Source organism: Chrysochloris asiatica, unplaced genomic scaffold (assembly GCF_000296735.1).
Source record: "Chrysochloris asiatica unplaced genomic scaffold, ChrAsi1.0 scaffold00224, whole genome shotgun sequence".
Lineage (NCBI taxonomy): Eukaryota > Metazoa > Chordata > Mammalia > Afrosoricida > Chrysochloridae > Chrysochloris > Chrysochloris asiatica.
The window spans coordinates 1,040,399-1,056,516 of NW_006408742.1; the positions used below are offsets into that span (position 1 = coordinate 1,040,399).

At 40.2% G+C, this 16,118-nt stretch overlaps 1 protein-coding gene across 1 annotated transcript in view; it reads left to right on the forward strand.

Moving 5' to 3' along the window:
- Positions 1 to 11,869, forward strand: part of LSG1 (large 60S subunit nuclear export GTPase 1) — a 37,455-nt gene extending 25,586 nt beyond the window's left edge. Inside the window, exons 9-14 of the mRNA XM_006873129.1 lie at positions 387 to 488; positions 627 to 770; positions 3,705 to 3,828; positions 5,270 to 5,349; positions 9,360 to 9,533; positions 11,690 to 11,869. Coding sequence (XP_006873191.1) covers positions 387 to 488; positions 627 to 770; positions 3,705 to 3,828; positions 5,270 to 5,349; positions 9,360 to 9,533; positions 11,690 to 11,869 — 804 coding nt within the window. The remainder of the gene's footprint in view (positions 1 to 386; positions 489 to 626; positions 771 to 3,704; positions 3,829 to 5,269; positions 5,350 to 9,359; positions 9,534 to 11,689) is intronic.
- The last annotated feature ends 4,249 nt before the right edge of the window (positions 11,870 to 16,118 follow it).

Here is a 16,118-nt window from a genome sequence, read left to right on the forward strand (position 1 = left end):
TTGATAACTTTTGTTCCTTTATTATGAGCCTGCTTGATCTGAGAAAATGTGAAATTTCAGATTTATTGATAGCATTGGGAGGAGAGGGAGGAGGAGAAAATGGATATTATCTCATCCTGAACCCAATAATAATTAAGGAGCTTAGTTAGTAACTGGTTAAATCAAGTCATTGTGCCATGTTAATTTTTAGCCAGCAAGACAGAAATTTGTTAGCTGCCAAAATTTGAAACCAGTAGTAGGCTGTGGTATTAAAATATCTGTGTATCTGCAAACACAGCACCTCCTTTCAAAGTGACTACACATTTTTGCCAAGATTGCTGTCAGTTACTCCATATGTTTGGATCTTTGACAGATGTACTCTTTGGTAACTTCTGAGTCTTTTCTAGGTGGGGTATCCAAATGTTGGGAAGAGTTCGACAATCAACACCATCATGGGTAACAAGAAAGTGTCCGTGTCTGCCACACCTGGCCACACCAAACATTTTCAGGTATTATTTGCAGCATTTGCCTTTGTTTCCTTCTCAGCTAATTACTGGATCTTTTCTGCATTCCTTTGTCACTCACCTAGTGCTCTTCTTTCCCTTCATCTTCTGTGTCCCCACACATACCTCCTCCTCATCTTTCAGACTCTGTATGTGGAGCCTGGCCTCTGCCTGTGTGACTGCCCAGGCCTGGTGATGCCATCCTTTGTCTCTACCAAGGCTGAGATGACTTGCAGTGGAATCCTGCCAATAGACCAGATGAGAGATCACGTCCCACCTGTATCATTAATATCCTTTCTGGTGCTGAAAGAACCTGATTATTACATATATATTAGAGCTTCAAGTTGGATTTGGACATTCTTTTGATAACTTTAAGAATGGAGACATTAAAATACTTACTACTGAGCCCGATTTTCACGATGAGATAGCATCAGAACTTGAGAATTAAAACATCTCCTAATTTCATTTTGGTGTAATTATAGAAGGCCAGGATTTGGATTCACAGCCATAATTTTCCAGCGTATTTTATTTTGTGAAAGTGCCATTGACTATTGGCATGACCTCAGAAAATACGCTTAACCTCACAGAGGTTTTTTTTCTAATAAAATGGGGATAATACTGCCTGCCTTATCACAAAGAAAAATGAGGCTTTCTGCTCCCACAAAGATTTAGTCTCAGAAACCCTACACAGGCAGGGTCACTGTGAGTCAGAACTGATTCAACAGCACTTAACAACAACAGAAAGCTATTAAAAGTAATGTAGAAAAAGTCAAACTCACTGCCATTGTATCAGTTCTAATACATAACAACCCAGCATAGGTTTCCAAGACTAATCTTCACAAGAGCAGGAAAATCTCATCTTTCTCCTGTGGAGTAACAGGTGGGTTAGCTTATCCTGCAGCACCACATCAGGGCTCAAGTAATCTATAGGTGATTTATATGGAAAGATGTGCATAGGTTACATGCAGGTACGTACTACATCATTTTATTTAAGGGACATGAGCGTCCACAGATCTTGGTATCCATGTAGGAGTCCTGGAGCCCATCCCCCATAGATACTGGAGGACGATTGTATTATTTAATTCTCAAAAAATCTCTTGAAGCAGATGCTTATACTTGAGGAAACTGAGACACAAAGAAGTTAAATAATTTGCCCAAGATTTCATAGCTAGTAAGGAACTCTGCTACCTCTCAGCAGCATAGTGAATTTGCTTATAGGATGTTCCTAGGATAGTGCCTGGTGTGAAATATGTACTCAAATATAAATCTGGAAAGAATTATCCTATTTACAACCTAACAAGAAGACCTGGTGATGCCATGGTTGAACGCTGAGCTATAATCAAAAGGTTGGCAGTTCTTAAGGTATATATAGCACTCTGCAAAGCTGTTTGAACTGCAAGGTTGGCAGTTCCGGTTCACCAGCTGCTCCTCGGAAACCCTACACAGGGTCACTGTGGGCCGGAACTGACTCGACAGCACTAAACAACAACAACCTTGTATCATAGTTATTTATGCCTTATGTCCCCCACAGGCAGAATGTTCCGTAAGGTTGGAGGAAAATGCGGTAGTCTGCTTCTATAAAGATGTTGTTATTAAATGCCATCAAGTCGGTTCTGGCTCATAGCAACCCTGTGTAGGGTTTCCGAGGAGTGACTGGTGAGTGTGAACCACTGACCTTGAGGTCGATTGCTTATCCTATGGCACCATACCAGAACTACTCTATACAGATTACAGCCTTAGAAACCATAGGGGGCAGTTTGACTCTGTCCTATGGAATCACTGTGAGTTGGAATTGACTAGAAGGCGCTGGGTTCTAGAAGCTAGCACGTTTATCTCATTACTGTTTAATGGATGCTGGCAGATGGTAGGAGACTATAGGAGCCAGACTGTCTAATGAGATAGCTGGTAAGCAGGGTGCAATTGCAGATCCTTCACAGTGCTTAATGAGACTATGTAAGGCCACGGCTTTCTGGTTCTTCCAATTTACATTTACTTTCTATATAAGAGATAAATACTTTATTTAGGATAAGTAAAATGTATAATATATATGAAGTGGGTACTAGCAGTCATTAGACTGCACTAATCTACATGGAGCCACATGGGTAAACTTCAGATCTTCAAAAAAAAAAGCATATAAACATATAGAGCATGACAACCATTTTTATAAAGTATTTTCCATCTCACAAAACCATATAAAGGGGCTTCAGAAGATTTGTGGGAAATGGAACTAGAAGATAATGGGATTTTTCACAAACTTTTTGAAGGTCCCTTGTACAATATACTCATAGATACGTGTGTATATGAAAAATGGTTCCTTTTTTCGTATGTGTATATAAAGGATGCCCCATAAGAAATACACTTGCCCTGGGTAAGGGTGGCATAATGTTTTAAGTTTTTCTGTAATTTAATAAGCAAATATGTATTGAGCGCTTTCTGCAAGCCACATGCTAGGTTAAGTACCATGAAGGATCCAAGCATAAGTCAATCACAGATCGTGCCCCTACGGAGCATTCTGTCTTGGGGGGATATAAGTCATAGATGATTAGCAGTGCTGTAAAGGAGTTCTGGTAGCATAGTGGTTACGAATCGGCTGTGAAACGCAAGGTCAACAGTTCAAAACTACCAGCTCTTCCACGGGAGAAAGATGAGGCTTTCTGCTCCTGTAAAGATTTACAGCCTCGGAAACCCTGTACAGGGTCACTATGAGTCAGAACTGACTCCACAGCACATAACCACCACCAAGTGGCTTAAGAAAAAAATGCTGATAAATCCTTATGAGACAATAAAGGAAAAAGATCATCTCTCCTTGGATAGCTATGTTGTTAAGTGTTGTCAAGTTGGTTCCAACTCATAGCGACCCAGAGTAAGATAGCTATAGGAATTAGAAATAAAGATAATCTTTGAGTTAGGATCATCTCACAAATTACATAATTTACTTACCATCTTCTCAAGGTAAAAAAATTGTCATTTTCGAGCTCTATTTTAAATATTATTCTAATGATAATTATTTTTTTAAACAATTCATTTGGAAGTGATGATTGGTTCATAAGACTTAGTTGAAAAGCAAAAAAAAAATAAAAACAGTCTTTGTAACTCAATAATTACTCTTCTTTTAAGGAGGAGAAGGGGTGTGTGTCAGACAAACTGCTCTGAGACACATGTCTCAGATGCGATGGGGAGGGTGCAGGCAATTCAAGAGAATGGGTTTCTTGACAAGCGTATGTTTGCCAGAATATTCCAAGATATGTTTTAGAAGCTACCTATGGAATTGCTATCATAAAGCCTAGAGAGGATGAAGATCCTCATCGACCTCCAACCTCAGAAGAACTGTTGATGGCTTATGGATGTGAGTTATGACTAATTTAAAACATGATCGACATATAATAATAATACAGTTAATGAAAAATGTTTTGCAAAGATAACAGATTGAGACTATTTCTGAGGTTTTTCTCATGTCATTTTCCAGGCTTGATGTTTTTGTTGTTTTCTGCTGACCTCACTTACAAAGTGGCCTCCAAGTAGCAAATTTGCTCGTGGTTTCAGGGTCCAGCAGTAAACGAGGGGGAGCTGGCTGCTGACTGGTACACTTGGTGCTTTTAGAATTAGGACAGGAGGTGCTCTGTAGCCTGTGCCTCTTCCCCACATGACTTTGGCAGTAGGGTATAGGAGGCCCAGATGGGACAATGGCTAAAGCTCTCAGAAGGAGTGCAGCTGTCACAAGCTTTTAATGAACGGGCTCTTAACAACCTTTGACCTTCTCATGTGCAGACACAGGGGTTCTTATCTGAGACTTTTCTAGTTTTACAGGGGTCTTCTCCCAAGTAGAGAAAAAAAGGGATGTTGGGAAGAAATGTAGTCGTTTTATCAGGGGAGAACATTACATTAGCTTATAGGCCCTCAGGGTTACTTAGGCTAAGGATACAAATGCTTTTCTCTGTCTATCTGTTCCCAGTAAACTTTGCTTGACCTGAAAATGAGCCCATAGCTATGCTGCCTCCATGCTTTACCCTAGTTTTTATGGAAATTACCTTTGCCTATGTAAATGTTTGTGCTATGACCCGTGCAGTCACAGAATCATAGAACTGAAAGGAACCTTAAAGATCACCCACTCCACTTTCCATTCCCTCCCCCTTTTGAAGACAAGTAATCTCAAATCAGAGCATGAAATAACTTGCCCAAGGTAAAGGGTCTAGCCTGGAAGAGAATCCATGTTTCCTAATCAAGACTTCTTCCCAGTATGATGCCCATAAAAACCAGCCAAAGTATGCTTTTACACCTGCTTCTCTTTCTCTTCCCTCTTTTTAAGTAGTTTTCAAATTGATATGAGTTACAGATAAAACTAAAAATAACTGAGTCTTTAGAGTTTTTTAGCCCATGCTATGTGATACAATCAAAGTGAGGAAAAGGTCAGTTTATAAAAAGAGGATGAACCGTTTGTAGATCACCATCTGCCAGTTCAAGCAGAATAAAGTCTGACAAAGTTCAAACGAAATGTCAAATACATCCTTAGAAATGGGTTTATTATGCCATAGGTTGAACACATTTTAGTTGTAAAAGACACTGCCAAATTAATTTTCATTTTCCTTTGTATTTCTTCCATTACTCACTAGTTTTTCTAGGAATCACTTTTTTCAATGAGTGATTTGCTTTCTGTGTTAGATTTGTGTAAGCTTTTGGTTATGTGAGCTGCAAAAGTTTTTCCCACTTCTGTTTGTTTAGTTTTTGTAGCCTTACAGAAATTGACAATTCTGATAGCCTTTTTTTTTTTTTTTTTTTAATCCTAATAGATATGCGAGGGTTTATGACGGCTCATGGGCAGCCAGACCAGCCTCGATCTGCACGATACATTCTCAAGGATTATGTCAATGTAAGTGAACCCTACTCTTTATTACTCTTGAATAAGCAGGTCTTTTCTCATATTATGTGGTTTCGAAAATGGCAACTTGTTAAGTTATAGAGGAGGTATTTTCTTCTTGAGATTTTATTATAACTTAGGTTGTATTCTTGATCCAAGGAAGGTAGATAATAACAGCACTTACCTTATGGAATTATTATGGGGAGTAAGCAAGAATACCCCCACTCATCTGTCAGTTTGTGGTACTATGGTGGCTTGTGAGTTGCTGTGATTCTGGAAGCTATGCCACTGGTATTTTAAATACTAGCAGGGTCACCCACGGTGAACCGTTTCAGATGAGCTTCCAGATGAAGACAGGCTAGAAGAGGGAGTGAAGAACTACTTCTGAATATTTTGGCACTGAAAACTTTATGAATAACAGTGAAGCACTGTCAGATATAGTGCTGGAAAATGAGCCCCTCAGGTTGGAAGACACTCAAAATGCGACTGGGGAAATGCTGCCTCCTCAAAGTAGAGTTGACAGTGATGACACAAAGGGAGTAAAGCCTGTGGGACCTTCATTTGCTAATGGGGCACAACTCAAAATGAGTAACAGCTGTAAACATCCATTAATAATCAGAACATGCAATGTACAAAGTATGAATCTAGGAAAATTGGAAATTGTCAAAAACGAAATGGAATGCATAAACATCGATATCTTAGGCATTAGTGAGCTGAAATGGGCTGGTAATGGCCATTGTGAATCTGACAACCACATGATTTACTATGCCGGGAGTGACATATTGAAGAGAAATGGCATTGCATTCATCGTCAGAAAGAATATATCAAGATCTGTCCTGAAGTACAACACTGTGATAGGATAATACCCATGCACCTACAGGGAAGACCAGTTAATACCAATATTTTTCAAATACACGCACTAACCACTAAAGCCAGTGAGAATGAAATTAAAGAATTCTACCAACTTCTTCAGTCTCAAATTGATCAAACATGTAGTCAAGATATGTTGATAATCACTGGTGATTGGAATGCAAAGGTTGGAAATAAAGAGGAAAGATCAGTAGTTAGAAAATAATGGCCTTGGTGATAGAAATTCTGGAGATCGCATGATAGAATTCTGAAAAGTCAATGATTTGTTCATTTCAAATACCTTCTGTAGACAGCATAAGAGACGACTATACACATGGACATCACCAGATGGAATACATAGAAATCAAATTGAATACATCTGTGGAAAGAGATGGTGGGAAAGCTCCATATCATCAGCCTAAACAAGGCCAGGGACAGATTGTGGAACAAACCATCAATTGCAAATTCAGACTGAAGCTAAAGAAAATGAGTCCATGAGAGACAAATATGACCTTGAGTATATCCCACCTGAATTTAGAGGTCATCTGAAGAACAGATTTGATACATTGGACACTAAAGACTGAAGACCAGAAGAGTTGTGGGATGACATCAAGAACATCATACAGGAAAGAAGGAAAAGACCAAAATGAATGTCAGAAGAGACCCTCAAACTTGCTCTCCAGCTTAGAGATGCTAGAAGAAATGAAGAGGTACAAGAGCTGAACAGAAAAGTTTCAAAGGTCAGCTCGAGAAGATAAAATCAAATATAACGAAATATGCAAAGATCTGGAGTTAGAAAACCAAAAGGGAAGAACACGCTTAGCATTTCTCAAACTGGAGGAATTGATATAAAATTCAAGCCTCGACTAGTTATTGAAGGATTCTCTGGGCAAATTATTGAATGATGCAGAAAAGGAAATGGTTGCTGTTCAGCTGTTTCAAGAGGCAATATATGATCAAGAGCCAGTGATCACGAAGGAAGAAGTCCATCATGCATTGAAGTAATAACCAAAGAACAGGCACTAGTAATTGATGGAATAAAAATTGAAATCTTCCAAGGAAGTAAAGTGGCACAGGAGGCACTCACACATATGCCACAAATTTGGAAGACGACTACCTAGAATGGAAGAAATCCTCATTTGTGCCTATTCCAAAGAAAGGTCACCCAGAGGGATGCGGAAATCATCGGACAATATGATTGATGTCCCATGCGAGTAAAGTTTTACTTAAAGAACTTGCAGAGGGATTCAAACAGGATTCAGAAGAGGATGTGGAATGTGGGATATCATTGCTAATGTCAGATGGATCTTGGCTGAAAGCAGAGAATACCAGACAGATGTTTACCTGTACTTTATTGACTACACAAAGGCTTCAGATTTTGTGGATCATGACAAGCTATGAACAAGCTATGTAGTGTGAGTATTCCTGAACACTTAATTGTGCTCATGAGGAATCTATACATAAACCAAGAGGCAATTGTTCATCCAGAACATGGGAACACTAAATGGTTTAAAATTAGGAAAGGTGTGCAACAGGATTGTGTTCTTTCACCATGGTTATTCAACCTGTATGCTGAGCAAATAATCCAAGAAGCTGGGTTCTATGAAGACAAACATGGCATCAGGACTGGAGGAAGACTCATTAACAACCTGTGATATCCAGATGATACAGTCTTGCTTGCTGAAAGTGAAAAGGACTTAAAATACCTAACTGATGAAAATCAAAAAACACAGTCTTTGGTATGGATTGCATCTCAATGTAAAGAAAACAAAAATCCTCACCACTGGACCAATAAACAACATTCTTATCATTGGAGAAAAGACTGAAGTTGTCATTGACTTCATTTTTCTCAGATCAACCATCAACACTCATGGAGCAGCAGTCAAGAAATCAAACAATGTATTGCATTAGGCAAATCTGCTGCACAAGACCTTTTTTTTAAAGTTTTGAAGAGCAAAGATGGTAGCTTGAGAACTAAGGTGCACCTTGGTATTGAAAATACCAAGCCATGATATTTTCAGTAAGCATATATGCATTGGAAAGTTGGACAGTGAATAAGGAAGACTGTAGAAGAATTGATGCATTTGAATTTTGGTGTTGGAGGAGAATATTGTAAGTACCATGGACTGCCAAAAGAATAAATAGGTCTGTGTTGGATGAAGTACAGCCAGAGTGCTCGGTGGAAGCCAGAATGGCCAAACTTCATCTCTCATACTTCACACATGTTGTCAGGAGGGACCAGGACTAGTCACTGGAGAAGGATATCATGTTTGTTACGGTGGAGGATCAGGAAAAAAGAGGAAGACCCCCAGCAAGATGAATTGGAAAAGTGGCAGCATCAATGGGCTCAAGCGTAGCAACAATTGTGAGGTTGGCCCATGACCAGGCAGTGTTTCATTCTTTTGTGTATAGGGTCGCTATGAGTCAGTACCGACTCGATGGCACTTAATAACAAAGCAAGAATAACATGCATGTATATATATTATATATATATAAAGCACTAGCTCAGTTCCTAGCCAAATCTATTGCTATCAAGTCAATTCTGACTTCTTATAGGACAAAATAGAACTGCCCCACAGGGTTTCTAAGGCTCTAATCTGTGGAGGCAGAGTGCTACATTTCTCTCCTGAGGAGCGGCTTGTGGGTTTGAACTGCCAACTTTGTGTTTACCAGCTGAGCTCTGTTACTGTAGTACCATCAGGGCTCCTACAACTGCTGATGCCAAATAAATATAAGCGTTCTCCTCCCTCCCCCCACAAACATGAAAATAAAGCTGTGCTTAAAGGGGCTGCTATAACAGAACAGTCAGCTGGACCTACAATAGGAACTACTGTTTGTATGCCTGTGGGCAGCAGTTGTTGTTAAATGCTGTCGAGTCAGTTTCTACTCAGTGATGCTGTATAGGATTTCCAAGGAAGCACTGGTAAGTTCGAGCCACCGACCTTGCAGTCCAGTGCTTATCCTGCAGCCCCACACCAGGACTCCTGTGGGCAGTGGTAGGAGATAGCAAAGGAACACAAGAAGGGCAGGGGCCTGGACCTGCTCTGGAGGCGTCAGCATTTGAGGGGACGTTTCAGTCATGGCGATGAAACGGCCCTTTTTTAGGAAGCTGTGTCGGATTGGCAGCATCTCTTCTGAGGATGTAAGCACTGTTACCATTTATGTCTCTGTAGGGTAAGCTGCTGTACTGCCATCCTCCTCCCGGAACTGATCCTTTGCTCTTTCAACATCAACATCAGCATCTCCTAGAGAACAGAACGAATGGTGATGAAGTAAGAATGCAGCCAGGCAAAAATAAGAAAACAATGCAGATTGAAAATACAGTTGATAAAACTTTTTTCCATCAAGTAAGTTTTAGACTTTTTCTTTAACATCTGATTCAACACATATTTTTATGTCAGCTCTATTAAGCTATCCCCCTACCATACAAGTCTCCTTTTAAAGTATCAGTTCTGAGGGTTTTAGATAATTACCAGGTCGTTCACCCAGCATCATCATCTAATTTTAGAACATTTGCATCCGTCCTAAAAGAAACCAGTCCTCTGCTTTCTGTCTCTCTGAATTTGCCTATTCTGGACATTTCATACAAATGGAATCATAGAATATGTAGCCTCTGTCATTGACTTCATTCACTTAACACAGTGTTTTTAAGGTTCGTTAGTATTGTAGCAGGTTTCAACTACTTTCTTTCTTTGTGTGGCCAAATACTATTCCATTATGTAAGTATACACATTTTGTTTCTCCGTTCATCAAATGATAGATGTTGAGTTGTTCCCACTTTTTTGGCTATTATGAGTAGTGCTGCTGTGAACATTCGTGTAAGGGTTTTGTGTGGACGTCTGTTTTCATCTCTTTCGGGTGTCTACTTCAGAGTGGAAATTTCTGAGTCATACGGTAACTCATGTGTTATCTTTTGAGGAGCTGTTTGTTTTCCAACAGAGCTGCACCATTTTATATTGCTACCAGTGGTGTCTGAAGTTTCCAATTTCTGCACATCTTAGTCAACAGTTACTATTGTCATTCTGGCAGATGTGAACTACCTTATTGTGGTTTTGATGTGCATTTCCCTAGTGACTAATGATGTTGAGAACTTAGATACTTGTGACTCTTACTTTATTTCCAAGTCTGTGCCAATATTTTGAAGAAAACTTAGCAATATCAAAAAGATGGTAAGTTTTTCTTGGGCCCACAGCTGAAGTTTTAAAAATAGTTCGTTTCTCAAAGGCCATGTACAAGGAAGTGGAAATTTTGCAGTTAATTGTACTAGTTCATGTGTCTGAACTTTAGCCTCTGGACTAGTATTTTACTAATCTAATATGATCATGAAATATTGCTATACATGTGGAAATCATGTTGGATTACATTTCTATTACTGAGCAAACTTGAAACTTAGCTTGGTTTGCTTCTCATTTTGTTTTACTGTAAATCTCAAGTTTGCAAAAACTTACTGCGTAGTTCCTTTGTGCCCGTGATTGTGCTAGGGCCTGGGTAGAAAAATCAGTATGATTTAATTTTTTCTTTCAAGGGGTTCACGTTTTAGCAGAGGGGAGACAGACCAACTAACAAACAGGGTGACATTTCTTCTAGTATAGAGGTATAATTGAGTCCTTTGTGAACCCAGATAAGGGAAAGGCTAATCTTGAGGTGCTGGACAAAGTAAGTGAGCAAAAGCTACAAAAAGGAAGCTTTGTAAGGTAGATTTGAAGAATGAATAAAAATATGCCAGTTGGAAGAAGTGGCAAGAGCCAGGAATAGTATAAACAAAGGCGTAAAAGAATATAAGAGAATGGGTTGCATCAGTTAAGAACACATATCTGTACATGACCTTGTGTGCCATACTGGGGAATGTGAGCTTGATTCTCTAGGTTGTGGCAAGCCATCAGACATTTGTGTACGATAGATACATGACTAGGTAACTCTGTTAGAACGTGCTCTTTTGAGCAGATATTAACCACTATGTAGAATGGAGAACCATTTTCTAAGGGAGACCAGTTGATTTTGTTTGTGGTAGGTCGAGTTTGGATATCAAGCTAGATATTTCCAGAATACCTCTGGAATCATGAATCTAGGTATAGATAAAAATGGCACATGAAGCTATATTGTTGTTCAGTGCTGTTGAGTCATAGCAACCCTGTATAGGGTTTCTGAGGCATGGCTGGTAAGTTTGAACCACCAAACTTGCGTTTTAAAGCTACCTTACGGTCCAGCATATTATCCTGCAGCACCACACCAGGACTCACATGAAGCTATGGGACAGAACAAATTTGAAGAGGGAGCGTATGAGGCAGGCAAAGAGAATGAACACGACAGAATGTTGAGAAGCCCACATTTTTAAAGGATCAGGAGAGAAAGAAGATCAGTGAAAGAGCTGGAAATCTGCTTGTGTAAATCTGAGTGATTTACTCCTTTGTATTGTGGAATTGTCCATAAGCAATACCATGTGTTATTTCCTAAAGGAAACAGCCTGCTGACATCTCCCATAATGTTGTATCTTCTTTGCTAGGAGAATGTGAGAGCTTTGACCAAAGGAGTCCAGGCTGTAATGGGCTACAAGCCTGGCAGCGGCTTGGTGACTGCAACTACTTTGTGCTCTGAGATTGCAGCTGGGAAGCCCTGGAAAAAGCATGGCAACCGAAACAAGAAAGAGAAAAGCCGCAGGCTCTACAAGCACCTGGATATGTGATCTTGACTACAACAGAAATGGCCTCTGCTTGCTGCCTGTGGAACTTGTCCAGGACACTGATGCTGCAGAATGGCCCCTACTGCTGCTATGACACACAGCTAAACCCAATCGTTGTGATACCAGAACGGAAGCGCTCTTGGAAACGCCAACTCTGGCTAGAATCGTCTTGCAGCCGCAGACACCTGCACCTATAAAAGGCTGAACTTAATGATGAGTGAACGATTGATGATGTCTCTTGGTTTCTGTAAACACACACAGAAGTGTATGCTAATTTGGAAGGGAAATTGTTTGACAGGCTATTAAAATCAAATTGCTATTGACACGTTTTATTGGTTTACATAAATACACTGCCATTTGAATATCCCAAGTTCTTCAAACAGTCTTAATTGGCTAAAGCATGGCTGGCATTTTAGATGGACCTTTTGAGTGTATTATTTAGACGAGCATTTCTCAGCCTGACACACAAACCTACACACCTGATAGTGGCAGAGAGCTTGTCAGATCTTGGAATGAGGGGACATTAACGAACCCATTTTAGAGAGATGATTTTAGGCATGTCGAGTTGGTTCTGACTCATGTTGACCCTGAGTCCAACAGAACACTCTGCCTGATCCGGTGCCATCCTCAGAATCATTGCTGTGTCCGAGCCCATTCTCACAGCCACGTTGTCAGTGCATCTCACTGAAGTGCTGCTTTTTCGCCGACCCTCTTACTTTACCAAGCATAATCTCGTTCTAGGGTCAGGTGCTCCCTTATAACACATCCAAAGTACATGAGAGGAAATCACCATCCTCACGTCTAAGGAGCCTTCTATCTGGACTTCTTTAAAGAGAGAGTCTGAATTTTTCTATTAGTACATTCAATATTCTCCAACATTTTCATTCAAATACATCAATTCTTTGGTCTTCCTTATTCATCGTCCTGCTTTCATACGCATGCGGGAATTGAAAATGCTGTGTCAGGCACAACTTAAGTTCTTAAAGTAACATTTTCCAAGAGATCTTTTGCAGCATATTTGCCCAACATAGTACATCATTTTATTTTCTTGACTGCTGCTTCCAGGCTAAGAGTGTTGGTTGTGGATCCAAGTAAAACGAAATCCTTGACAACTTCCATCGTTTTTCCATTTATCATGATGTTCCTTATTGGTCCTGTGTGAAGATTTTTGTTTTCTTTAGGTTGAGATGTAATCTTTTAAGCATTAGAAAAGCCAAACCCACTCTTAAGGGACTCTACTTGTTCTCCAAAGCAGTGAGTAAACCAGTGAGTTTTACCCAGGTGAGTACTGTCAGGGGAGGTAAGTCCAGATCAAGGACGTCAGCTGAGGTAAACTTAGAGGAGGTGATGCTGAAGATGTTCCAAAAACATGATGTTATTTATGTGTTCTAACATCCACTCCTTTTTGTGCTGGAGAAGCTGGACAGCATGTAAATCTAGAAAGGAACATGCATTAATGGGTCAAAACACTGTGTTCTATTTAGTGAAGAACAGGTAAAGGCATAGGGCAGAAACATTTCTTATAAAGTGCTTATTTAGAATAAATAGTGATAATAGTTAAAGCATGAGACTTAGAAAGTCTTTAATACTTATATGGTGTTTCTATGCTTTTTATTATTTTTATAACAGTTGTATTAAGATAAAATCCACATACAGTTCATCTGTTTGTTGTTAAGTACCGTGAGTCGTATCCAACTCATAGCAACCCTGCATAGGGTTTCTGAGGAGCAACTGGTGGGTTAGAACTGCCGACCTTGTGGTTCACAGTCCAGTGCTGATCCTGCAGCTCCACACGTTAAGGGTTTTAGTACACTCAGGTCTGGCACTACAGGATAAAGCACTGGCACTTAACAGTGGCAAGAGGGTTAATGCACCAAACTGCACAGCTGTTTGAACTGCAAGGTCGACAATTCAAGCTCACCACCTTCTCCTCGGAAACTCTATACAGGGTCGCTTTGGGTCAGAACCAACTTGACAGCACATAGCAACAAGAAGTCCTACAATGCAGTGCCACACCAGGACGACTTAGGGACTTCTAGTTAAGTTCCGACTCATAGCGACACGGCATGGGGTTTCCGAGGCTGTAAATCTTTACGGGAGCAGAAAGCCTCATCTTCCGCAGAAAGGCTGGTAGTTTCAAGTTGCTGACCTTGCAGTTAGCATCCCAGCTCAACCACTATGCTACCAGAGCTCCTAGGGACTTTTTAGGAGTAATGAAATCTAGTTCTAAAATCTAGGTAGTGTGATGGTAGCACAACCCTGAGAACACGTGTCATCAAGTTTCTGTTACATGCCAGTGCTTTATCCTGCAGTGCCACACCTGAGTGTACTAAAAACCGCTTAATGTGTGGCACTATAGGAGCTCTGATAGCGTAGTGGTTACGAATCGGGCTGCGAACCGCAAGGTCAGAAGTTCGAAACTACCAGCTGTTCCACGGGAGAAAGATGAGGCTTTCTGCTCCTGTAAAGATTTACAGCCTCGGAAACCCTGTACAGGATCGCTATGGGTCAGAACCGACTCGACGGCACTTAACAACAACAACAACATAGGAGCAGCACTGGACTGCAAGGTAAGTTTCAAGCTGAAAGGTTGGTGGTTCAAGACCACCAGCTGCTCTTCTAAAACCCAATACAAAGTCACTATGAGTTGGAACGGACTTGAAGGCACTTAATAGCAATAACAAAAGTCTGTTATGTTTTAGTCATCAACCCCAGTCTATCCAACCCTTCCTTGTTCCCAACATGCCCTAATCATGTTTTCTGTCCATAGGTTTGCTTGTTCTGGACATTTCATAGAAGTAGAATCATACAATACATGACTTTCGGTGACTGTCTTTTGCCTAGCAAAACACTCAAGGTTCATGTTATCACATGTGTTAGTATGCATTAATTGCTTTCTAATGTTGAGTATTATGATTCAAGCTTACCAGTTGCTCCTTGGAATCCCTGTACAGGATCGCTATGCATTGGAGCCTACTCGACAGCACTTAACAACAATAATCCATTGTATGGTGGTGTTTGTATGCAACCAAGTCAGTGCTGACTCATAGTGACCCTGTATAGGGTTTCTGAGGCTGTAAATCTTTATAGGAACAGAAAGCCTCATCTTTCTCCCACGGAGCACCTGATAGATTCAAACTGGTGACTTTATGGTTAGCAGCCAAGCTTGTAATCCACTACACTACCAGGGTGCCTTAATCTACTATATAGATATATATTACCATTTATCAGTTAATAGGTAAGTTTTTGAGTGGGCATGTTTTCTCTTGCATACATATCTAGAAGTGAAATTGCTGACTCATGATAACTGTTTAAACTTTTGAAGACCTACCAGACTTGTTTCCAAAATACACCATTTTACATTCCCATGAGCAGTTTATGCATACTCCAAGTTCTCTTGTTGTCAAGTGTCCTCAAGTCAGTTCTGACTAATAGCAACCCTGTATAGGGTTTCCAAGGAGTGGCTGGTGGGTTTGAACTACTGACCTTGTAGTTAGCAGTCCAATGCTGCTTCTACTACACTACACCAGGACTCCAAGTTCTCTACATCCTGCTAATTCTTGTTACTGTCTCTTATTCTAGCTATCTGGTGCAGTAGGATAAGTTCTGGACCACAAGTTCAGTTTAAACTGCAAGGTCAGCAGTTCAAACCCACCAGCTGCTCCTTGGAAACCTTTTACTGTATCACTGAGTTAGAACCCACCTGATGGCACTTAACAATGATTGTGGTGCTGTAGGATAAACACTGGATTGCTAACCACAACAAGGTCGATGGTTCAAACCTACCAGTTGCTTCTTGGAAACCCTGTGTAGAGTCACTGTACATCAGAACTGATAACAGCACTTAACAACAACAAATGATTAACGGTGATAAGCATCTTTTCATGTGATTATTGGCCTTTTGTAAATCTTTGGAGAAATATCTGTGTAGAGTCACTGTACATCAGAACTGATAACAGCACTTAACAACAACAAATGATTAACGGTGATAAGCATCTTTTCATGTGATTATTGGCCTTTTGTAAATCTTTGGAGAAATATTTTCTTTGGAGAAATATCTGTTCAGATTCTTTACTTGGGTTATTTATCTTTTTAATTACTGAGTTCTGAGAGTTCATTATATGGACAACAAATATGTGATGAGATGCTCATGATCATTGTTTACCCATTGTGAAGTACCGTTGAGTTTGTTCCGACCCATAGCGACCCTGTATAGGGTTTCGAAGGAGTGGCTGGTAAGCTTGAACCACTG